Here is a 26685-nt window from a genome sequence, read left to right on the forward strand (position 1 = left end):
TGACATCTACCGTGGCTAAGGCTGGCGACATGCTCGTTTTCCTGATTGTCTGTACAATTACAAGTGCATGCTATTTGTATCAGCAGGTGTGTTGTACCTGAGTTATTCCAGTTTCGTTTGCAGAAACAAACGTCAGTTTTGCAATTACCGAAAGCTGCTACAGAGCTACCTGAAGGTTGTACTAAGACTTCTCATTCATTTGAAGTCTTTGCTTCATGCTGTGACTCCTGTTTATCACATACGGCACAAATAATGTTCGGGGTAAAATCAGTGAATCTTTCAATAGTATGCAACACGTGACGCAACTTTTAATGCTACATCATTTTGTATTGATTATACTGCAAGGAATTGGGGACCTCGAAACGACGGAGAGGCTTCGCCCCCCGCCAGAGCCCGCAGTGGTATACAATCCCACAACAGGCTACAGAAGTCCAGTCACCCCACCGCCGCCCCATACCGAACCCAGGGTTATTGTGCGGTTCGGCCCCCAGTGGACTCCCCTGGGAACGTCTCACACAAGACGAGTGTAATCCCAATGTTTGCGTGGTAGAGTAATTATGGTGTACGTGTACGTGGAGAAAGTGTTTGAGCAGCAATCGCCGACATAGTGTAACTGAGGCGTAATAAGGAGAACCAGCTCGCATTCGCCGAGGCACATGGAAAACTGCTTTAAAAACCATCCACAGACTGGCCGTCACAGCGGACCTGGACACAAATCCGCTCGGAAAGCAGTGCTTTAGACAGCATGGCTAACCGGGCGGGCGTACATCATTTTACTTTCCGATACTACGGAAATGTTTAGGAGAAAATTCACAAGATCAGTTTCAATAATTACGACAGAAAGTTGTAAAGTACGGATCGAATCAAGAATATGACTAGCTGTGGTATATTAAAACGTACTGTTTATCATCCTCTACGTTCGTAATTAGTGGAATATAAAATACGAGGTTTGACTTCGACAGACGAAAATTTAATCTGTAGCCAGCGCTATCATCACAGTTGTAGCGTGCAGAACAATTTTAAATTGAATTCAAGTCTCGGTCCGGCAAACAGTTTTGTTCAAAATGTGTGTGAAATCTTATGGGACTTAACTGCTAAGGTCATCAGTCCGGAAGCTTACACACTACTTAACCTAAATTATCCTAAGGACACACACACACACACACACACACACACACACACACACACACACACACCCGTGCTCGAGGGAGGACTCGAACCTCCGCCGGGACCAGTCGCACAGTCCATGACTGCAGTGCCTAAGACCGCTCGGCTAATCCCGCGCATTGGCACACAGTTTTAATCTGCCAGGAAGTTTCATATCAGCGCACACTCCGCTGCAGAGTGAAAATCTCATTCTGGCCAATTTTAAATTGTTTACAAAATTTTAAACGCGGATACGAATTAAAGAGTTGCCGATGCGGGTACAGAAATGGACATGCGGATACAAATCACACCTCTTTTATCCTTGCAGCCCTCTAGCTGTAGGCTTACAAGCTATCGGATAGATTAGCGGAGGTGGCTGAGTGGCTTGCCAGTGGCCTGTCAGTGATGAATGCAGAGGAGACTGACTGAAGTCACCAGCCAACACCGTGCTTTCAGGCACAAATAGGGGGAAAAATTCAAGAAAAATTTCCCGAAGGACTCATAAAAACAGAAGAAACTTAGCGCGACACTTTTGTCTTCCACTGACTATCTTCTGCTAATTGAAAATGTCGTATACGTAGTTCACAGGAAAGATTGCGTTAGCTCAGCGTTATCAGATCGCACGCACCTGTCTCTTAATCGCTTATCACGCACTGATGTCCAGTTTCACATATGTTATCAGAGCTCAGCTGATCGATAGTGGTCTGACTGTTGATATTCACCTCAGCTCGAAATTCGCGATTGCTTACAAATTATCTATTGTGAAATGACAATGTCTGATCATGCATGTTACGAAACGCAAAATGACTCGATTCGATTTTCAACTTCGATTTATGTCTGATACCTTCCAATAAACGAGAAATAATATGTAGCCGATGACACATAACCTATCTACTGTACGCTTACTTTTGTTAAAAAGATATTCGCAACGTCTGACATCTGAGGAACCAATAGACAACGTTCATACAGTCAACATGTTTCACATGTCTAAGATCATGTACAGCGTGTCTCAGGAGCAACGGTCAGTATTCAGGGAAATGACAGCAACGATCATTCGAAGCAAAAAATCTAGTAAGCATCGGCTCTAAAATGCGTAGTTTAAGAGCTATGAGCACCTGTTCGTCTTCGGTAATGTGAAACAAATCTCTTCTATTGCAAGCTCTTTGCTTTTCACGTGTTAGGAGGTGATAATATGCATCAAAAAAATAAAAAAAAAAAAAGAGAGAGAAGAAGAAGAAGACTCCAGTAAATATCGCCTCCCCCAAGTGCATACCTTAACTTCGCAACCGCGAAACACACATGTTCTACTGAACAAGTTGTCATAGCTCTTTAGGTAGTTTGCAGCCCATGTTTACTTAACAATCTCTAAACGAAAGATCCGTACCCAAAGACTGGAAATTTGCACAGGTCACAGCAATATTCAAGAAAGGCAGTAGGAGTAATCCACTAAATTACAGGCCCATATCGTTAACGTCAATGTGCAGCAGGATTTTGGAACATACACTCCTGGAAATTGAAATAAGAACACCGTGAATTCATTGTCCCAGGAAGGGGAAACTTTATTGACACATTCCTGGGGTCAGATACATCACATGATCACACTGACAGAACCACAGGCACATAGACACAGGCAACAGAGCATGCACAATGTCGGCACTAGTACAGTGTATATCCACCTTTCGCAGCAATGCAGGCTGCTATTCTCCCATGGAGACGATCGTAGAGATGCTGGATGTAGTCCTGTGGAACGGCTTGCCATGCCATTTCCACCTGGCGCCTCAGTTGGACCAGCGTTCGTGCTGGACGTGCAGACCGCGTGAGACGACGCTTCATCCAGTCCCAAACATGCTCAATGGGGGACAGATCCGGAGATCTTGCTGGCCAGGGTAGTTGACTTACACCTTCTAGAGCACGTTGGGTGGCACGGGATACATGCGGACGTGCATTGTCCTGTTGGAACAGCAAGTTCCCTTGCCGGTCTAGGAATGGTAGAACGATGGGTTCGATGACGGTTTGGATGTACCGTGCACTATTCAGTGTCCCCTCGACGATCACCAGTGGTGTACGGCCAGTGTAGGAGATCGCTCCCCACACCATGATGCCGGGTGTTGGCCCTGTGTGCCTCGGTCGTATGCAGTCCTGATTGTGGCGCTCACCTGCACGGCGCCAAACACGCATACGACCATCATTGGCACCAAGGCAGAAGCGACTCTCATCGCTGAAGACGACACGTCTCCATTCGTCCCTCCATTCACGCCTGTCGCGACACCACTGGAGGCGGGCTGCACGATGTTGGGGCGTGAGCGGAAGACGGCCTAACGGTGTGCGGGACCGTAGCCCAGCTTCATGCAGACGGTTGCGAATGGTCCTCGGCGATACCCCAGGAGCAACAGTGTCCCTAATTTGCTGGGAAGTGGCGGTGCGGTCCCCTACGGCACTGCGTAGGATCCTACGGTCTTGGCGTGCATCCGTGCGTCGCTGCGGTCCGGTCCCAGGTCGACGGGCACGTGCACCTTCCGTCGACCACTGGCGACAACATCGATGTACTGTGGAGACCTCACGCCCCACGTGTTGAGCAATTCGGCGGTACGTCCACCCGGCCTCCCGCATGCCCACTATACGCCCTCGCTCAAAATCCGTCAACTGCACATACGGTTCACGTCCACGCTGTCGCGGCATGCTACCAGTGTTAAAGACTGACGGCGGCGGTGCACAAATGCTGCGCAGCTAGCGCCATTCGACGGCCAACACCGCGGTTCCTGGTGTGTCCGCTGTGCCGTGCGTGTGATCATTGCTTGTACAGCTCTCTCGCAGTGTCCGGAGCAAGTATGGTGAGTCTGACACACCGGTGTCAATGTGTTCTTTTTTCCATTTCCAGGAGTGTATATTGTTTTCGAACATTATTAATTACCTCGAAGAAAACTGTCTATTGACACACAGCCAACATGGGTTTAGAAAACATCGTTCCTGTGAAACACGACTAGAACTTTATCCACATGAAGTGTGGAGTGCTATTGACAAGGGATTTCAGATCGATTCCGTACTTCTGGATTTCCGGAAGGCTTTTGACACTGTACCAAACAAGCGGCTCGTAGTGAAATTGCGTGCTTATGGAATATCGTCTGAGTTATGTGATTGGATTTGTGATTTCCTGTCAGAGAGGTTCGTAGTAATTGACGGAAAGTCATAGAGTAAAACAAAAGTGACTTCAGACGTTCCCCAAACCAGTGTTATAGGCCCTTTGCTGTTCCTTATCTATATAAACGATTTGGGAGACAATCTGAGCAGCCGTCTTCGGTTGTTTGCAGATAACGCTGTCGTTTATCGACTAATAAAGTCATCAGAAGATCAAAACAAACTGCAAAACGATCTAGATAAGATATCTGAATGGTGCAAAAAGTGGCAGTTGATCCTAAATAACGAAAAGTGTGAGGTCATCCACAACAGTGGTAAAAGGAACTCGTTACACTTCTATTACACGATAAATCAGTCTAATCTAAAAGCCGTAAATTCAACTAAATACCTAGGTACTACAATTACGAACAACTTAATTGGAAGGCACACATAGAAAATGTTGTGGGGAAGGCTACCCAAGGACTGCGTTTTATTGGCGGGACACTTAGAAAATGTAACAGACCTACTAAGGAGACTGCCTACACTTGTCCGTCCTCTTATAGAATACTGCTGCGCGGAGTGGGATCCTTACCAGATAGGACTGACGGAGTACATCGAAAAAGTTCAAACAAGGTCAGCACGTTTTGTATTATCGCGAAATATGGGAGTGACACAGAAATGATACAGGATTTGGTCTGGACATCATTAAAAGAAAGGCGTTTTTCGTTTGCCACAGAATCTTCTCACGAAATTCCAATTAGCAACTTTCTACTCTGAATGCGAAAATATTTTGTTGACACCGGTCTACGTAGGGAGGAACGATCACCACGATAAAATAAGGGAAATCAGAGCTCGTACGGAAAGATATAGGTGTTCATTCTTTCCGCGCGCTATACGAGATTGGAATAATATAGAATTGTGAAGGTGGTTCGATGAACCCTTTGCCAGGCACTTAAATGTGTTTTGCAGAGTATCCATGTAGATATAGAACTAGAAGTAGATGTACTAGACATTTTTGGTTTTGGTTTATGCTACGTCCTTCCAACACACGGAAAGCAAAGAACTTGCAGTAGAAGAATTTGTTGCACAATATTGAAGAAAAAGTTCTCCTAGCTCATAAGGTACTTGTTTTAAAACCCGTATTTACTAGTCTTTTTTGCTTCTAATGATCGTTCCTGTCACATTCCTGAAAATTGTCCGTCCCTCCTGGGACAGCCGTATTAATCACTGCAATGCGGCATAAGGATATTTACAATCACCTCTCAAACAAAAATCAAAACTTTTTCGTTCCTCATCGTTTTTTGACTTGTTTCGTGGGGCGCGCCACGACTTCCTTTACTGTTCCGGCCTCTTCATCTCAGGAGTAGCATTTGCATCCACCTGTCGCGTGTTGCGCAAGCATAACCGAAATCTTGCGAAGTGAGAATTTCCAAAGCGTATGCGAGAGCATTCGTGCTACAAGTCAAGGTGTGTATCTTCTCGGTATCAGGTCAGAGCGAAAATTTTAAACTGGCTACTAGATAGTGATTGTGCTGCAAGCGTGAGTGGATTAGTGCAGACTCTCTTGTGTATCGTTCTTTTGTACTGAAAATTGTATACTAATATAGACTTGGTGGTAGTGATTTGTAGATAGAAATGACAATGACGGAATTTATATTTATGTTTGTTGCTTATTTGGTAGTTTAGTCTGACCAGGAACCTGAATTATCAGTTTCTTTATATACCTTTACAGATGAAGGACGTTATAGGTCTCTCCAGGTAGGTCGATTTTACCTGGAATTCATCATAGGTGAGTGAACTTACTGCGCTAGTACACGGAAGAACAATAAAACGGATCGGTGCACAAAGTACTTAATTATTTGTTGGGTATATTACTTAAGTTTTGCTTTCCAGTTTCTACCCGCCCAAGATCCTTCCAGTACCATGCAAGCTGTTTCTTACTGTCTTATCAGTGTTTTACAAATCCTTTCCTTGCCGATTCTGCGGAAAACTCCTCGCTTCTTATCTGCCCATATAGTTTTCTACATCCTTGTGCAGCACCACATCTCAAATGCTTCTATCACCTCCTTCTTCGGTTTTCTTCAAGCCCAGTATTCACTTCCATAGAGTACCTCGCTCTAGATATATATTTCTACCTCACATTAAGATCGACGATTGATACCAACAAACTTCTTTCGGCTGGGTATGTCCTCCTTGCCTTTATTTGGCCGCTGTTTACATCCTCATTGCTTCGCCCATCGTGATTTATTTTGCTTCGAAGGTAATAGTTTCTTCACTTCGTCTATGTTCAGTTTCACGCCACTTAGAAGTAATGGTGATAGCTTTCATCTACACCTACAGCGATACTTCGCAGGTCACCGTGCGCTGCGTGGCGGAGGGTACCCTGTAACACTACTAGTCATTTCCGGTCCAATTCCTATCGCAAAAAGAGCGAGGGAAGAAACGACTAACTATATTCCTCCCTATGAACCCTAAATGAGAGCAAACAGACGAAGAAATCAAAAGATTCCAATAACATTTCACTGTCGTCATAACACATTCAAGTTAAGTTAGCTTTAGGAAACTTTAACCGCAATTAGAAAATTTCAACCTTATCATGTCAGACAGGAGGCATTCAGTGTGCACCCCTCCAATGCCTTTTTTAATAGGCGTTAAGTTATTTCTGAGAAAGAGGATTTACTATTCGTGTTCGAGGAAACTTTCACGTTGTGGCCTCAATCGATATAGAGGAAATATATACCTGGATGACCGATTAAGGGAGTCTAAACCCTATACACTCCGGATGAAAGTCTGGCATCTTAACATTGAGTCACTTCTTTCAGTCTAACTTCGCTGAGTAACAAAACGAATGAATTACTCCGCAAAGAGTCAGCGGAGAGCAAGGGTTAATTGTAACAAAACAGCAAACAACCCAGACGAACCTCTTAAAATCTAACGGTAGAATTCAGACTCCCAGGGCTGGGTAAACAATACTCGCGTTCGAACGGGCTCAAGGTTTCCCTATACACGGCAGCGTTCGATTCATGTCGTGCTTTGACTTCGCACGGCGCGATTGCAAGGGATATGCAAGAAACTACGGACTAGCCAGAACGGTAGGCTATGGCTTTGCATTAAATTTAAAATTCGATAATTTTGTGCAGCACTGGACGAAACAGCATTAATTTCTACCACTGCACAAACTCCTATTGCGGGCGAACTTATTTGCAACACAAGTTCTCATAGATTGACGGTATGTATGCATATTTAAAAATTTATGTTGATTTTAATATTACGATAACAAAGACAAAGACGAAAATATTCTCCAAAACAATAACACGCGACTGAAACCAGTACAATGTTTTAAAGACTTGCCGAGTAGGTCACACATGAGCAATTCAGTCCCTGTCCACATATCAGAACAAAAGATAAAAACGTCACCAGATTGAGGGAAAGCTCCAGAATTAGACAGATTCGTGATAGAAATCTTTCATTTAATTGTTAATTGCCGTTGTCACACAAGACCTGCACACTAAAAGACATTTCAGCCCTTTTTCACAGTAATTTTTAATATTAAACTCAATAGTGGATTAAAAACGCTAAGGCAGGTCGTTCTTATAGTATCAGCGAAAGTCACTAGATCGCAGGCCGATCAAGAGATCGAAGACAACCCGAACTTTCCCAAACTGTGACGTAAACTGTTCGAACCGTGAGTCGTGCTGAAACACAGCCCTACAGACACCCCTTGTTTTTGTTAATTAACGAACATTATGTCACTGGAAAATCGATAAGGCGCAACACAGGGAAGTACGAGGACCTGGAAGAATCCTGGTAAATGGTAAACATTTAACAGGACGTACTGTGACGGCAGTAAATTACTGTGAGAAGATTGTAGAGGTCTGTTACTCTGATGTACCACCATCAATTTCTATGGGAGTCAGAATGAACCTAGACGTTCGTGCGAACACATTCGGAAGTGTCACAATATCCATTCTTTTGACTATTGTTGTCAACTGGATTTTTTACATATCAGCATAATAATGCTCCCGTGATTCGAAGAAAATCAGATGGATTTGTTGCTCTGGTGTATGGAAATCCCCTGTTGAACCTCGTAGAACACATTTAGCTTGAAGCAGAGAGTTTTTTGTCTGCTAAATTATTCAGCCCAAAAATCTCGCAGCATATATTCACCGTCCTGCAGACTGGATGAAAACAAGGAGTTTACTGAAAAACCTTCCTCAAAAGGTTAAACGTTCTGGTAAAAGTAAATGCTTGTGTCTTCGCCGGTTTGCGATGAAGAAGCGAAAATATTGAATTTACCTCCGGAAGGAGTTAAAATGGTTCAAATGTCTCTGAACACTATGGGACTTAACAGCTGAGGTCATCAGTCCCCTAGAACTTAGAACTATTTAAACCTAACTAACCTAAGGACATCACACAATCCATGCCCGAGGCAGGATTCAAACCTGCGACCCTAGCGGTCGCGCGGTTCCAGACAGAAGCGCCTAGAACCGCTTGGCCACTCCGGCCGGCCCGGAAGGAGTCATAAATTGTATGAGAATACAATATTTCTGAGAATCTGACGAAATTTCGAAGGAAAAATTCATCGAGTCTGTTGCCGGTCATCTTCAGGATAAGTATGAAAGATTGATACCGTAACTGGAGAAGATTTCGTTGTAGTGTTAGTCGAACAAAGCGCTCGACTGGCACGACACACGCCAGCCATAAAGCCTTTGACCTGTTCCGTACAATAAATCTGACAGCGAGGTATACAGTTTATTGCTTGCGAAGCTTTTAGTCGCATGCCGTATACACTCTCACTACATGGGATCTACTGTGGTTGTGAAGTTCTGTTGGTTTACGACTGGACTGTTATTGTTAAGTTTACAACGGACTAGGCTTCAGTTTATAATCTGTGTTGGCTACCATTTTTTGCTCTTGACAACCTTGCACGAATTGGACTTATGATTGATCACCGTGCAGGTGCTTACTTGAGTCACGTAAGAAAGTCACTAGTGTAATATCCGGTGTGTTACTAAATTTAGTTGAATGACTGACATATTTTACGTAAACAGCAACGTGCTTCTAAAAACATTTTGCTACATAAAGGAGTCAATTCTCGTCAGGCCATGCAAGCCTCCTCTGATAACGACTTACGAAAGCATATTTAGCTGGTCATTATGAGAGATGTTTTTTTCTATTTCTTCTGTCTTTTCTTCTGCTTCATTTTGCTTGTACGTGTATCTTTGATGGTCTAGAATTTTGTTTTTTGTTCTGTAGTATGAAATATTACTATATTTTGCTTTATTGGTCTTACTACAAGAGTCTCTTTTAACTATGTTTCACTTCCCTCGTCATGCTTATGCGTAATGTGCTGTGTAAAACCAAATGTAATATGCAGCACTGTTATATGAACCGTGATGCGAGAGCGATATCGATACCTGCAGTTGCAGTCGAACAGTAGAGACAGAATGTGTGTGGTGTCGTGGCGTAGGCACCGTTTATGTTGTGCAAAGATGGTTGACAGAATCACACGAAAATTCATGGCCGCCTTCTTATTTTTCGGTCACAGATTAAACTAAACTTCAGGGTGGACGCTGTGGACCAAAACGTTAGACTGTGTGAGTGCTGTGAGTTTCGTGGAGTACTATAAACAGCAGTGATAATGCTTGCGCGAATCTACTGTCACTAGTCCTGTGAGAATTGAACTCTGTGCAGAAAACCGAACTGCACGAACTAATGTAGGTACCTTGAACTTATTACCTCGTGTGCAACTTAATGAGCTGCCGCAAGCGTTGACACCTTGAATGTCACTGTGGAGATTTGCAGACTGATTGTGACGTGTGGCATTGTTTTCGCCAGAACTGTAAATTCGCTATCGCGATTGCTAAAAATATACAGACTGTAATATAGCGATCAGCGGGTGGAATTGAATACTATGCTGTTTTAAAACTGTGTACGGAACGCTAGAAACAGCACATACGAAATTGGATCTATCACAACGATTACCGGTACGTGGGACCATCCTTTGACCACAGAGACGTAAAGGAGGATAATAACATTGAACGGTAGGGCCTGTACCAATCAAGAGGGTGTATGCCTGGCATTTCATAATGGAGCCATAATAATTATGCTGCCAGTACCAACGAGCTGTCGCTGACGTCAGGACACATCGTCTACAAAAAGATAAGCTGCAACGCCAAGCGCTCACTCCCTGAAAAGACACAAAGAATTTCGAATAGTGTTAAATGTAGTTTCTTCTTCTTTTGTGACAATCTTTTCTTCTTACAAGCTTTCTTTAGAAATATATGTAACTTCAGTGAAGTGTATTACGTGTTTCGACATTGCTGACCTACCATTAACAGTAGTTATTGTAATTTTCTGCGCGTATCTTTGTCCTTTATTTTATTGTAGCTATTATTGCATGTGTTTCTACTTATTCTTTTTGAGGCTGTGTTTTCATAAACGTGTGCAGAGTTTTTATTGGGCGCATGTACGTGTTTGTTGTGGTACGTGCTATACCGCGTAAATTGTGGCGTCCGCCATTACTTTCCCGCCGCGAACAATCATAGCAAAGCTGCTCGCTCGCTATTAGTGCAACGCACGCTAACGGCGGGATTTTTGATTTTGGTAGTTGTCAACTACGTAAACAGTATTTACATTCTTTAAGACGTCGTATTAGGGCATTATCATTTCCAAATGCGAGTTATTCAGTTAGAAGTGAACAAAATTATAGCCACGTCATTAACCCTCCGTTACTCACGCGGATGACACTCGTCATCCACATGACTTTCCCGCTCAATTTTGTCTGACAGCGCTGGATTGAGTTCGCGCCATTTTCAGTACCTTTCTGTTAACTCTCCGGCTGTTAGCTCCAATCATTGTTGGTTTTCAGTTACGAAAGATACATTGTTTATGAAACATTATTATAGTCTGGAGGACAGTTTTCATCCGTGCGAGCTCTGCTGCCACAATCTGAAACGAAGTCCGTATTACTTTACTGCTTTCCTAGATTCAATCACTCTTTTATGTGCGCAAATTTAGACGTACTGAAACTGATTGCAGTTACCTTCCGTGTTACCTAGTATTCTCTTTATTTTTAGATTATGGCGGAGATGTCAAAGGCAAAATAACCTCGGAAAGAGTTTAGTAGAAATCCTAATGTATGGCTGGAATGGTTCAATGAGCTGAGTGATGAAGATGCCCACAGTGATAGCGCTGACTGAAAGACTGAGGACTGTGTTCACAAAAGTAGTCATGATTGAGGAACAGAACAAGAAGTGTCAGAAAATGATTAATATGTATCACAGGAAGAAGTAACTCAAGAGGGTGCATTTTTTTAGGGAAATATGGAATAACTAGACGGAGGAAAAATAAATATTCTACAAATGTTAGAAGCATATCTTGTAATATTATTACTCATTCGCCTGGACCAAAAAATCAAGCTCGTATAAAAAAGACAGAAATAGAAATTCTGAATTTGTTCTTAGATGAAAACCAATAAGGATTGTAAATAAGTTATGCACAACTGCAACCAGTCACTTTCTCCAATAATAATGCTTTATTACATTAACCGGTTTTCGAACCCTTTCAGGTTCATCTTCAGATGATTTCGGGAGGATCCGGGAAGTTACATCATTACTGGTAGTAGCATAATGTAATAAAGCATTATTATTGGAAAAAGTGACTGGTTGCAGATGTGTATAACTTATTTACATTAATATACAGTCACGGTTCTAAAATATCCGTAATGGATAAGCGTAATAAGGATTATCGCAACATGCACTAATATAGACATCAATTAAGTTCGTGGTAACGCTAAAGAAACTGAAGGGACGCTAAAGAAACTGATGCGACAGAGATCAGAGGTTTCATTGGTTTGAGATGTACTAGGAAGAGTATGTCGAAATTGTGGGATACCTCAAAGGGTAACAGACTTGAATCATGTTAGTTATGCATAAGTGAAAACCGATTCAGGGTACTGTTGAGATGTCTGATGTTTGATAATATCCATGACAGAGGTGTTCAGAGAGAGATTGACGAGTTGGCTGCTATAAGAGAGGTACCGGTACTTTAACTATTCACGAACAATTGACAAAAATGTTTTTCACCTAGTGAATATCTTACTGTCGACGAACAGCTTTTGGCATTTACAGGAAACTGCCCATTTCAGGCAATATATTCCTAGCAAACAAGCAAAGTATGGATTAAAAGTGTTTGCTTTGGTTGATATAAAAACAGCATACACTTTGAGTTTAGAACCGTACGTCGGTAAGCAACCAGAGGGACCATGCAATGCCAGTAATTCAGCTGAAGATATTGTTCTTCGAATGGTCGAATTGTTTCAAACGTTAGAATATATTATACTGTGTACAAATATTAACTTATTATATTTAGATTTAATAAAAAACATCATAAAAACTGTCATAAAGACCGTTCAAAGTTTATAAATAGACCTCTTGCTTTGTGGATGACACCTGTCATCCAAGCGAGTGACGATGTCAGGAATTTTTGCGCGAGTAACGGAGGATTGATTATTTACGGATTGATTTACGGGAGTTTTCATGTTATGCGGTCTTTTGGTGTTAGTTACCGAACTCTGATGTGGTTACTTTCGTTAAGTTTGGAAGTAAAACACTTTCTTTTGGATTTAAATAATCGTAAATTGCGGTCAAAATTGCGCAAAACAAATCTCTGAGAGCAGTTTTCTTTACACAGATCGTTCTGTAATAATACATTTTAAAAATATTGTATTTAATTTTACACTCAGCACTGAAAATAAACTAGATAACGTTATAAAGATGTTATAAAATACTCTGTGGTGACATTGCAGAAAAAAAACACCCACACAATTTTATCAGACTGTGCTGTAGTTATTAATAGAACTGCCTGCGACTGTAGCTTATATATCTGAAGTGCGAATGTGGCAGTTTTCACCGAAGAAGAAGATGAACACATCGTGACCGAATGATAGTGATTAGGCGAAGCAGATGTAACGCACAAAAAATGTCAATGTAATCTTTAAAAATAGCGGTGCAGTCCCCGAACATTTCAGAAACGCTTCTCTTGCTATCACAAAAACTGTGTTTTACATCCTGTTTCGGCCTCTGTAGTTATTCTTCTGTCCAAATACCAAACTCGTCTACTACTTTTACTGTCACCTAATTCCCTTACCATAGCATGATTTTAATCAACCTCACCCCATTACCCTCGTATTATTTTCGCTGGTATTCATCTTATAATCTCTCTTCAGGACATTATCCGTTCCGTTCAACTGTTCTTTCAGGTGGTTTGCTGTCTCTCACAGAATTACAATCTCATAGGCAAACGTTAAAGATTCTGTTTGTGTCACTGACCTTTAATCCAACTTCTAAATTTCAGCTTGCATTCCCTTACTGCTTACACAGTGTACAGATTGAATGACATCAGGGAGAGTCTACAAACTTCACGCGCTGCCTTCTCAACCACTGCTTCCCGTTCACGTCTTTCGACTGTTATAACCGCAGCATGGTTTCTGTACAAACTGTAGGTAATATTTCGTTTCATGTATTTAATCCCTATTACCTACAAAACTTCGGAGTCTAGCCCAATCACAATTGTCAAAAGCTTTCTCTAAATCTATAAATGCTATAAATGGATATTTCCTTCTCTTCAATCTACCTTCTAAGATTAGCCGTAAGATCCGATTTGCTTCGTGCGTTCATACATTTCTCCGGAACCTAAAACGGATCTCGTTCAAGGTCGTCTTTAATAGTTTTGCCATTCCACGTAATTAATTCGCGGATTACGGAAGTGTCTGATTCCACCCGTCTGCTTTGACCCATGACGTCATCAATATGGCGAAAATGGCTACTCTAAGCGTCTCCAATATGGCGCCTATATTGTCACTACGTACACATGGCAGAACACACGAAAATACGTATAAATAAGACAATAACATTTCCCTCCAAAAATACAATCAAACTAATGGGACAACCGAGGGAAATTGGGAGTTTTATGGAGGGGACAAGCTACATATAACAGTAAAAAAACGATACACCAAGATCCCAAAACACCCAAAATGACGAACAAAAAATGACGCTTCCGTTGACCCTTAATTCGTATCAATATTCGGAATCATGTCTTATTAGAGTGATTCCGTAGTGTTCAAATCTGTCAACGCCTACTTTCTTTGAAATTGGAATAATTACGTTCTTCTTGAAATCTAACGGTATCACCCTTGTGTCATACATCTTGCATACGACGTGGAATGGGTTTATCACGGCTAGGTCTGCTAAGGATTTCAATAATTCTGAGGGAATGTCGTCTACACTTTGGGCCTTTTTCCCACTTAGATTTTTCACTGGTCTGTCTCGCAGTATCCTACCTTTCATCTCATTTTCACCTACATCCTCCTCTCCTTGTAACAGCCCACAACGAACCGTTTTTCTGACAGCTTCAAAATGTGCGTAAGAGCTAAAGCAATATTTGAGTCCAGTAGTATTTCGGCAGGTTTTCACTTTACTACAGGTCTTATACTTTGTAGATCTAATGGCGCCGTGATCGACGTAACCGACCAACAGTGGGTCACCGTAACGAATACAGGAAGCATCCAAGAATTCCACGATCTACGGTTTTGTGTATGTGATGTCACATGAAATCTGCTGGCATCCTGTATTGATTTTGTCGTTTTTTTCGGAGTCGAAACGATGGCATGAAATTTAGGCTCCACTGAGGGAGGAAAACTATCACTATTATACTACAGACGGTTATCTTACAAAACATAGGCATAAAATAAACAGTTCGCGTGTTACGTGACAGATTCTGACTTTATTATGAATCTCAGAGTGACAGTAAATCGTACGGAGTCATTGCATATCATAGCGACCACATGTTGGTGCCTTTAGGTAAGAAAAACTCCGTCACCGGAGTTGCGCAGACACTGCGTCTTCCACTTTCTGTAGTGTGAATGTCAGTTCGGGTACAAAGACACCGCATTCACGTGTCTTGGTCAGTAATGTGTTGATGACAGTGATCGCCCTCGGCTATGGCGGATTGTAACAGTCATCGAGGACCAGTTCCTTACTGACAGCCGGCCGCCGTGGCCGAGCGGTTCTAGGAGCTTCAGTCCGGAACCGCGCGACTGCTACGGTCGCAAGTTCGAATCCTGCCTTGGGCATGGATGTGTGTGATGTCCTTAGGATTTGTTAGGTTTAAGTAGTTCTACGTTCTAGGGCACTGACGACCTCAGATGTCAAGTCCCATAGTGCTCAGAGCCATTTGAGCAATTTGTACCTTACTGTCATCTACAGAAGCCGCTGTTCCAGACGAATACCACTGTTCTCTGCACGCCTCATCCACAGAGATTATCTTGGGTGCTGTAATTCCACGCCTGGGCGGTCAAGGTGTATCAAACGATCGCCTGGACTGCTAAGCCGTTGGTAGGCTCCAATATGGTGTAAGACTCATGCCTCTCCCACATCTTTGGCATTTATGGATGAAAACACATTGACTGCAGGCACCATGGTCATCGCAGATTTAGCGGCTCAGCCACAATCGGTGGTAGCTAGGCAAAGTGAATGCAGTTCACGCAAGTCGGCCGCTTTGTAAATACGAAGGTGGCATTGTAACAGGAGGAAGACATTTATCTTCAGGCGGCAGCCTCAAGCAGATCATCGCCAGCTACTCTATGCCGCCGTCTTCTTTACTTCCGCTGTCACTGGACGCCCCGTTCCGCTGGACCCTGCCTAATTCGTCGTTTCGCTATACTGTGCCGGCATGGGAATTTGCCAGCAATGAAAACGCAAATGTCGTCTGGCATTGTTGGCTGGAATGCCCCACAAAGTGCGTCTAGACGCCCGCGGAAGCTGTTCTTCCTCCGTGCACACTGGAACTATTCTTTGCGGTTATGTGAGAGTTGCCTCGTATGGAATGTTGTACAGTTTATGTTTGTGTTGTTGATGATGAGAGAAGGGAGAAGGTGAAAACCGGTGCTGTTAGGTAGCTTACTGCTCTCCAATAACTCCAATGGGGCCGCCAAGCTTAAGGTTCCTGTCCGACGGATGGATTAACATCAACAGTGTCACATGTTCTCAGCTCACGAGACGCTGTGGCGACGTTCACTATTTAAGTTCTTCATGTACTGGTCCACAGTATCAATGGATCATCGCAAACATTATCATTATCACACATTTTATAGTGGCGTAAGTCCGAAACTGGAATTTAATGTAATTTATATGCATGGAGCGTTAGAGGAATAAAACTGACAACACGGTGGTTAAAATGGTTCCATAGTTCGAATTTAATCCAGGACCTTTGTGAAAAGACTAATGACAGGGGAAGTTCACGTCACCACCTCTTCTCCCATTGCCAAATACTAGCAATCAAAATTTCGTCCTCGACCAGGATTCGAATCGGATTACTTACGAGTAGAACAGAACCGCCCAAGAGTGCGTTACTGATTTTTTCGGGCACGCATTTTATCTCTTATTTTATACATAGTAAAAGGAGGGGTCGGGGACAAAGTGGACAATGGTCGCACCCCGAGGCCTGGCCACGGTGTCAATTCTCTCATTCAGAACTAAGAAGGCTGGAGGGCACAGGTTCCAAGAGGGCCAACATGCATCAATGAAAAGAAGAAAAGAAGATATATTATTAGCATCACCAGCGTGGTGCAAAATTTTTTGCTATGGCAAACCCCATGATATCGAGCGGGACTAAAACGAAATCGGTCCTCGTCGGAAGAAGAACAAGATCTCAGCTACGGAGCCGGGTTCGCCATGCCTCATAGACTCTGAAACATTTCCTCAGGTTATCCGTGCTACGGCCTCGTGCGTCATGTTGAAAACTGGACTTTCTTGTCACATTTCCTTGATTGCATCCTGTCACAGATGCTGAACTGCTTCGCTTATCTATTGTCACTATAAACTTTCTCGGGTGCAAGGCTGTAGTGATTTAGACTGAATTAATGTCTGATTATAATCTTACCATAAACCCACCTAGTTGTTTGCTATACGTTATGGCATTCTGATGTGAAGAATCGTTTTCATGGGATTGGATAAGCTCTTGATATGTTTGCCATCTTCTTTCAGTGGCGGACGACGTTGGTTGGCGAACGTTGTAGGATCATAGTGTCCCATTATGTGTATCTGTCTGGTTACAGGACGAAAGCGACTGCTACACGTTACTAGGTAGGTTTACCTAGCTCAGTTTCCCATCAGAGTATATTATTGCGTCGCTTCCCGCATATTATGTAAATTTTTAAGATAAACATATTTTATTTATTTACGTTGTTCATTGGATTCAGTGTGCAAGGATCAGACTACAAATCCAAAGACGCAGCTCAGCATTCAATCCCCATTCTTCCTAGGTTTTTTCTTTCGCTTATTGCTTCTTTCACTGGTATATGTGGAAAATGCAGAGGTCTCTCATGGTTCTGAGTCCTAGTAACTTGTAGGTCCCCCTGTAACTGGCTGTGTGAGTGAATTTGAAGATCAGAGAAAAGCGAGTACTCACCAACTTCAATAGCGTCATACCCTTCGTAAGGCATTGAGGTTTTCATATCCGTATTCATACAGATGGCAGCTTTACTTACAGGTCTCTGTCTGAATGGCATCCTCTACATGTCAGCGTCCGTTATCATGTTGGAGAGACCGACGAATCGGTGAGCACAATGTCGCGAGATGAACGTATACAGTACACATCAACATTAAATAACATTTTCTTTTAAAGCTCGCTATTCAACTTCCACTTTCTTTGTAGTCTGCCAGGAACACACAGATCCCCAAGGGTCTCTGATTCGTATGTTGTGTTATAGAGGATAACTTATCGTTAATGCATTCTGCATTACTACAGAAGCTGTTGTGACCACTAATCGCATAGCAGCAGTACAGAAAAAGTACCATTTTAACTTCTCAAATACAAAACGTTAATTGTTGCCAGTGACCAGTAGCGTAGTAGATATTCCCACCTCCACAAACAGCAGATAAATCGGCGTGTACAGTATATACTCACGAGGTAGACAGAGCGTGTAGTCGTAGTTGGGGAAGAACTGGGATGGACAGGTGCACTGGCCCTCATAGCAGATGGAGTTTTTCAGCGCCGAGCAGTCACTGTCTTCTTTGCACGTAGCCGCTCCTGCAAACATAAAGCCAGATGTTTAGCCATTGGATATCTGCTTCTACATTACCAAAGAGACAGAAGGCTCCGAACTGCTATTCACTATACCCGTAGTAGCTTATAATTACAGAAGTCGTACTGGTCAATACCAGGCCCTTTCCAGACAGTGCGGTATTGACTTTTATTTATTGTGTGTAATTCTGGTTATACTAGTTTGCATGTCTCAACGATGCGGACGACGATACCACCGTTGCAGCCACAACAGAGGGGCAGCTGTGCAGAGGCGAGGCAGACTCGTGGTTCCTGAAGAGAGGCAACAGTGTGTGATTGAGTGATTTAGTCTTGTAACATTAGCCTTGCTATGCAGTACTGTGAATGACTGGAAGCAACAGAAAACTACAGCTTTAATTTTTCCGTAGTACATGCATCTCTAATGTATGGCTTATATCAGCATCCTCCTGAGTAAAATATTCTAGAGGTGGATACGTTGATGTCAGATATAGTGGGAAGTAATGAAGTGTGGTGGTCGGAAGGAAAGGATTTCACATCAGATGAGTATAGGATTATAAATATAAAATCGAACCGGTATAATGCAGAAATAGGTCTGACGGTTAATAAGAAAATAGGAATGCGGTTAAGCTCCTATGAACAGCATGGTGAACGCCTCCACGGAGCCGAAGCAGATATGAAACCATCAATAACCGTAGTCGTAAACGTCGTATGTCAGTTAGCTCCGGTGATGAAGAGATTGAAGCACTCTATGTTGAGATTAAAGAAGTTATTTAGATAGTTGAAGAAAACAAAAATGTTTCATGGGAGACTGAATTTGATAGTTGCAAAAGAAAGTAAAAAAAATAGTAATAGGACTGGGGAAAGGCATGAAAGTGATAGCATCCTGGCAGTATTTTGCACAATACATAATTTAATCATGGCCCAGTAGATATTTCTCAACAACGTACGAGATACTGAGTTAAAATGACGAAAGAAAGAAAATAAAAATGCAAAAAATAAAGCAGGGAAAATGAATTAAAGACTTCTCAAAAGCCGGCCGAAGTGGCCGTGCGGTTCTAGGCGCTGCAGTCTGGAACCGCGAGACCGCTACGGTCGCAGGTTCGAATCCTGCCTCGGGCATGGATGTGTGTGATGTCCCTAGGTTAATTAGGTTTAACTAGTTCTAAGTTCTAGGGTACTAATGACCTCAGAAGTTGTGTCCCATAGTGCTCAGAGCCATTTGAACCAACCTCTCAAAAATGACTGAAAGAAACTGCAAAATGGCTGGGAAGATATAGCTAGAGAACAAATACAAGGCTGTAGAAGCACATATGACAAATGGATGTTGCCTATACGTAAATGAGACCTTTAGAGAAAAGATAACCAGCCGTATAAACATGAAGAGATCGACGGCATGTCAGTACCAAGCAAAGAAGAGAAAAGCATGAATATACAGAAGTATGATGCAAGAGAAATGAAGACAATATTCTAGAAATAGAAGAGGAATACGTGAAGATGGGCTGGGAGAGTGATACTGCGAGAAAAATTTCACAGAGCACTGAAAGGACCGAGTCGAAACAAGGTTCTTACATTAGATTCATTCAAGGCCTTGGGAGAACCAGCCACGTCGAAATACTCCGCCTTGTGTGTAATATACATGAAATACCCTAAAACTTCGTGATAATATAATAATTGCAGTTTAAAAAACGACAGGTGCTGATATTCATGTCGGGTCGCCAACCGGAACATAACATCTGGACACAAAATTACGGCGGTCCATCTGACCGCCATCTTCATGCCAGTAAGACATCGCACTAACTCGCCGGAACTGAAATCAAACACGCCGCGGCGACTCCTTTATACACCGCCTGTAGGTCCACCGCGCGTGCGCAAACATAACTGTCCCCGAGAGCAAGGCACACTTGCGGAAAACTTGCGGAAACGATAAATCGATATCAGACACTACTGATACCTTTTGATGGCTGAAACAAAGACCGTTGTTTTTTTAATGTCAAACATAACAGGGTTCCAACTGTTACTTAAAGGATGCCCTTTAACTCTGTTTATAATATTGTCAGATAGCCGGATTTCAGTGGCTTCTTTCAGTACACAGTCCCAATACCACGACGCAGGGGCAACCAGTTGTGTCTCATCGTACAACATTTTATGTTCTTCAGTAAGACAATGCTCCGCAATCGCAAATTTTTCTGGCTGAAATAAGCGCGTAGTGCGATGGTGCTCCACACATCGATCCTGGACCTTGCGAATCGCTTGTCCGCTTTTCCGCAATGGCAGGAAATTTTGTAGATATCGGGGTTCCTCAAACCCAAATCATCCTTCACTGAGCCCAGCAGAGCTGTAGTCTTAGCTTAGTTTGTCTAAGGTACACAAGCAAGGGGTTCCACCAATTTGGGTGATCCTACTTATAACTCGACCAAGTATTTAGCATCCATTCTCAGCCCCCATGTCGGAAAATGCGAACATAATTTTTCAAATTCTCTGGATTTTATTCAGCGTTTGAAGACTTCGTGTCTCAGTCCTACGGATTTGCTCGCTAGTTTTTATTTTGTGTTTCTTTTTAACACAGTTCCTCTTGAAGATTCTTTGCTGTTAATTGGTGAAAAATCGGACGAAGAAACAACTAAGCTTTGTCGACGTATTTTTTATTTGATATAAAACTTTGAACAAACTGTCTGTGTGACTATGGCGAGTACACTATAGTAGCCAATTTGTTTCTGGAACATTTTGAGAACACGGCACCGAAGACGGCGTTCTTAAAACCAACTTGTTTTTGGAGATACGTCGACTACATGTTTGTGGTATGGCCACGTGAGAGAAATGTTCTGGGTCGTTTCTTAGATTTTTTAATTTCCTGCGTCGCCATATTAAGTCCACGATGGAAGCTAAAAAGGATTGAAAACTTCCGTTTTTAGATGTCTTGGTCTACAGGAGGGATGATGGGACATTAGGACACAGTGTTTATTGTAAGCCCACGCGTATGGACAGATATCTTGACGCACCAAGTTATCGTCCATAGTACCAACGCCATGAGGTCCTACGTACATTGGTAAAATGAGCTTATACCATTTCAGATGCAGATAGTTTGACACAAGAACTGGATCTTTTAAAAGCTATGTTCAAGCAGAATGGTTATGCCGATAGTCAGATTCGTCGTGCTTTACAGACTGGACCTTCGCGGGCATTCCTACCTTTCGCGAGAAGCATATCTTAAAGAATAGGAAGAATTTTAAAGAGGTTTGATATTAAAAGTGTGTTCCGTCCACCAACTAAGACTAGAGCTTTGCTGGGCTCAGTGAGGGAAGATTTGGGTTTGAGGGAGCCCGGTGTTTACAAAATTCCCTGCCATTGCAGAAAAGCCTATATTGGACAAACAATTCGTACGCGTTTATTTCAGGCCAGAAAAATTTGCGGTTGCGAAACATTGTCTTACTGAAGAATATAAAATGTTGTACTATGAGACACAAATGGTTGTCCTTGGGTCGCGTTGTTGGGACTGTGTAATGAATGAAGCTATTGAAATCCGGCTGTCTGACAATATTACAAAATGGATCATGGGGCATCCTTTAAGTAAGAGTTGTAACCCTGTTTTGTTTGACATTAAAAAACATCGGCCTTTGTTTCGGTTATCAAAAGCTGTCAGTAGTGTTTGATATCGATTTATTGTTTCCGCGAGTTTCACCACCGGTGTGTTGGTGTGCCTTGTACTAGAGGGCAGTTATATTTGCTCACGCGCGGTGGACCTACAGGCGTTGTATAAAGCACCTGCCGCGGAGTGTTTGATTTCAGTTCCGGCGAATTAGTGCGATGGCTTACTGACCTGAATATGGCGGCCAAGTGGATGGTGAAATATTGTGTCAAGATGACGTTATGTTCCGGCTGGAGACCCGACATGAATATCATCAATTGCTACGCCAGGGAAGTTTACGAAGCCACATCAAGACAGGTTCTGATAGGTATGGATATAATGAGACGAATTGCTTATAGAAGAATGGGAAAAAGGTAGAAGCTGACCTTGAAGATCGTTTTGGGTTCCTGGAAATGTAGGAAAACGAGTCGCAATATCGACCCTACCATTTATCTTAGAAGACTGGAAAACCCAATTTTATAGCATTTGTAGATTCAGAGATCATGAGGCACAGCTGCTGTATATAGAAATGCCAACAAGTAGTAGCAGTTCCGAAAAAGTAGTCGAAAGAAGAACCTTTCCTGAAGATAGCATTAGAATTTTTAATCTCTTACTGGCGAAGGAAATCTGGGAAAGCATCGCCACTCAGAACAATGTTGACAGCATGTAAATGAATTTTCAGAGCATCTTTCTTCACTATTTTAATGCAGCATTTCCAAAAGTAGTTCAAAATTGAACGTTCTTCGGTGCGGCCCTGAGTGCGATGTATCGCTGCCAGTAGTGTTCCACTAAGGGCGGCGCCACCTCCCTGTCTTGGAGAGCAGCATCCGTGGTGGGTGGCGCATGAGCCGTGTACTGAACCGTGCCCTATATAGCACGTCGATTTGCAGCCTGGCGTCAGTTCTCAGCGGGACTCATCAGCAGAAGCAGCATTTTCCTGAAGATGGCGACGAGCTGGATCGCCGAAACACCGAGCCAAGTTGATTTTAGGATCCGGTAGCAAACCCGAAGAGACTTTCAAAGATACCTCCCCGTACCAGGTTCATAACTGCAGGCTTCTTTTCACTCAGTACGAAGCATGGTTACCTTCCAGGTTGCAGGTGTTACGCCACACTCACACAATTGTGTGACTGAAGTTTGTTACAACCCAGTAGAACTGATGGGGCAATAAAGAAATAAAAGAAAAGATATATTTTCACATAGTTTTGTTTTCATTTTCTGTAAATATTGCTAGATGTTAGGGAAAACTGCAACATAAAGAATGATACGTACGACTTAAAGGGACGTTTTTGGCACATCACAAGACAAAAAGGATGAGGACTACCGAACTGTGCTTTGTCTTTGACTGAGCATTTGGCATAATTCGAAGCAGCTACGTCTTTGATCGACTGTTAACATTATGACACGGAAACATATCCGTCTTGATATATTCCTGGTGAATCTCCACCACTGCAGTTTGTGCGCGGACTCACAAAGTACACTTTCGGTAGTTACTGGATGATATTGTTGAATAAGTTACATATGACATGTTAGATGGTCGACATGTCGGTGAACGTACAGACCATATAAAAAGTCGTACCTGTACTACTTCGAAGAAGGCATGTACATTCCCCTCCACTTGCTGGTGGACATTGTCTTGCTGAAGCAATCCATCTGCAGAGTCCTAAACAACCAACGACACAGGACATACCAGATATTAAACTGATAAAAACAGATTTTTTGGTATAGAATCAATGTTTAAAGGCTGTGAAGGAAAATGTATGAAAAGGTCACACATAAAAAGTAGCTCGTGCCTTCTGGTGCTGGCAAGTGGCCAAAGCTTGCGCCGGAATGGCACTGCGGTCGGGTGGATTGGCCTGCACAGTAGCTCGCAGCAGCCACCATTGCCAAGAGATTTAACTCCAAAAGCCAGTTAATTGTGGAATAAGTAACAGTTATGCCTCTGATGTGCGCTCCTTAAACCATTTAAATTATATGGAAATGACGAGTGGTAGTGGTAGTGATGTTCAGTCCCAATGGGGCACTGTTAAGTGGGGCGTCCCCCAAGGGTCGGTGCTGGGGCCACTGCTGTCTCTTATTTATATAAATGATATGCCTTCTAGTATTAAAGGTGAATCACAAATATTTCTGTTTGCTGATGACACCAGCTTGGTAGTGAAGGATCTTGTGTGTAATATTGAAACAGTATCAAATAATGTAGTTCATGAAATAAGTTCGTGGCTTGTGGAAAATAATTTGATGCTAAATCACAGTAAGACTCAGTTTTTACAGTTTCTAACTCACAATTCAACAAGAACCGATATTTTGATCAGACAGAATGGGTATATTATAAGCGAGACGGAACAGTTCAAGTTCCTAGGCGTTTGGATTGATAGTAAGCTGTTGTGGAAAGCCCACGTCCAGGATCTTGTTCAGAAACTAAATGCTGCTTTATTTACCATTAGAACAGTATCTGAAATAAGTGACAGTTCAACACGAAAAGTAGTCTACTTCGCATATTTTCATATACTTATGTCGTATGGTATTACTTTTTGGGGTAATTCTTCTGATTCAAAAAGGGTATTTTTGGCTCAAAAACGGGCTGTTCGAGCTATATGTGGTGTAAGTTCGAGAACCTCTTGTCGACCCCTATTCAATAGTCTGGGAATTCTGACATTGCCCTCACAGTATATATTTTCTTTAATGTCGTTTGTTGTTAGCAATATTAGCCTATTCCCAAGAGTTAGCAGCTTTCACTCAGTTAATACTAGGCAGAAATCAAATCTGCATGTGGAATGCACTTCCTTGACTATTGTGCAGAAAGGAGTGCAGTATTCTGCTGCATCCATTTTCAGTAAGCTACCACAAGAACTCAAAAATCTTAGCAGTAGCCCAAACTCTTTTAAGTCTAAACTGAAGAGTTTCCTCATGGCTCACTCCTTCTATTCTGTCGAGGAGCTCCTGGAAGAGCTAAAAAATTAAGCAAATTCCAGTGTTACATTGTTGATTTTCTTTATTTAAACTTAAGACTTATCGCCTGAATATGTTTTTTATATTTCATTTTATCTGTTTCTACTATCGTGTTATAATTCCATGTATTGACTCGTTCCATGATAATGGAGACTTCTCCTTAATTTGGTCCCACGGAACAATTAAATAAATAAATAAATAAAAAATAAACCAAACGCTGTTCTCCAAATTTTAGTCATGATTCTATGCACTGGCCCACAGACGAAATTACCGATATGTCAGACGAGTCGTCCGGCGGTATATACTTCGAGGAGAACACGGACAGTGCCATAACCAGATTTCCCAGGAACTTCGATCTCTAGGGGCCCTACGAACTTCCCTCACCGATTTGATTCATATTGACAGGCTGCGTAGGGCATGACTAGAACTTCAACATATGTAAATAGCAGAACGTTACTCTGAACTGTTTTCGAGAAAAATCGAGTTTGAATATTTTACACGTTCCTACGTACTTCACATGATCGCTACTAAACAAAGATTCTGCAGCCAAGCGAGTAAGCGCTTAGTTTCGTAAGCGCGAGGTCTGTGGATTGAATCTCGCTTCCGATAGTCTCTCTCTCTCTCTCTCTCTCTCTCTCTCTCTATCTCTCTCTCTCCTTCTTCTCTTTTTTTCTGTACGTAACTAGAATGACAGATATGCGTGGTACGCTGCGAAATTGTGTGTCAACTGCGAAACAAACTTAGGTTATCTACGCAAGCGGTTCTCAGTCAAGTTTGTTTCGCAGTTGACACACTGGATAAAACTATGGACTTGCAAAGATTCGATGTTCGATACAAGCGCTGTACGTCGCAGTAATTATTGTTTCCCATGTTTCCAAGATCATTATCATCCTGATTCGTACAGTGCTCCATAGATTACGCATTATAGTTGCCACAAATGTACACTACTGGCCATTAAAATTGCTACACCACGAAGATGACGTGCTCCAGACGCGAAATTTAACCGACAGGAAGAAGATGCTGTGATATGCAAATGATTAGCTTTTCAGAGCAGTCACACAAGGTTGACGCCGGTGGTGATATCTACAACGTGCTGACATGAGGAAAGTTTCGAACCGATTTCTCATACACAAACAGCAGTTGACCGCCTTTGCCTGGTGAAACGTTGTTGTGATGGCTCATGTAAGGAGGAGAAACGCGTACCATCACGTTTCCAACATTGATAAAGGTCGGATTGTAGCCTATAGAAATTGTGGTTTATCGTATCGCGACATTGCTGCTCGCATTGGTCGAGATCCAATGACTGTTAGCAGAATATGGAATCGGTGGGTTCAGGAGGGTAATACGCAACGCCTTGCTGGATCCAAACGGCCTCGTATCAGTAGCAGTGGAGATGACAGGCATCTTATCCTCATGGCTGTAACGGATCGATCCCTGAGTCAACAGATGGTGACGTTTGCAAGACAACAACCATCTGCACGAACAGTTCGACGACGTTTGCTGCAGCATGGACTATCAGCTCGGAGACCATGGCTGCGGTTACCTTTGACGCTGCATCACAGACAGGAGCCCCTGCGATGGTGTACTCAACGACGAACCTGGGTGTACGAATGGCAAATCGTCATTTTTTCGGATGAATCCAGGTACTGTTTACAGCATCATGATGGTCGCATCCGTGTTTGGTGACATCGCGGCGAACGCACACTGGAAGCGTGTATTCGTCATCGCCATACTGGCGTATCACCCGGCGTGACGGTATGAGGTGC

The 26685-nt window shown here is 42.7% G+C and overlaps 1 protein-coding gene across 1 annotated transcript in view; it reads right to left on the reverse strand.

Annotated features, from left to right (window-relative positions):
• LOC126187846 (prion-like-(Q/N-rich) domain-bearing protein 25) overlaps positions 1–26685 on the reverse strand; it is a 150383-nt gene that overhangs the window by 120855 nt on the left and 2843 nt on the right. Inside the window, exon 2 of the mRNA XM_049929157.1 lies at positions 18229–18351. Within this exon, the coding sequence (XP_049785114.1) occupies positions 18229–18351 (123 nt within the window). The remainder of the gene's footprint in view (positions 1–18228; positions 18352–26685) is intronic.

This window comes from Schistocerca cancellata, chromosome 5 (assembly GCF_023864275.1).
Source record: "Schistocerca cancellata isolate TAMUIC-IGC-003103 chromosome 5, iqSchCanc2.1, whole genome shotgun sequence".
NCBI lineage: Eukaryota > Metazoa > Arthropoda > Insecta > Orthoptera > Acrididae > Schistocerca > Schistocerca cancellata.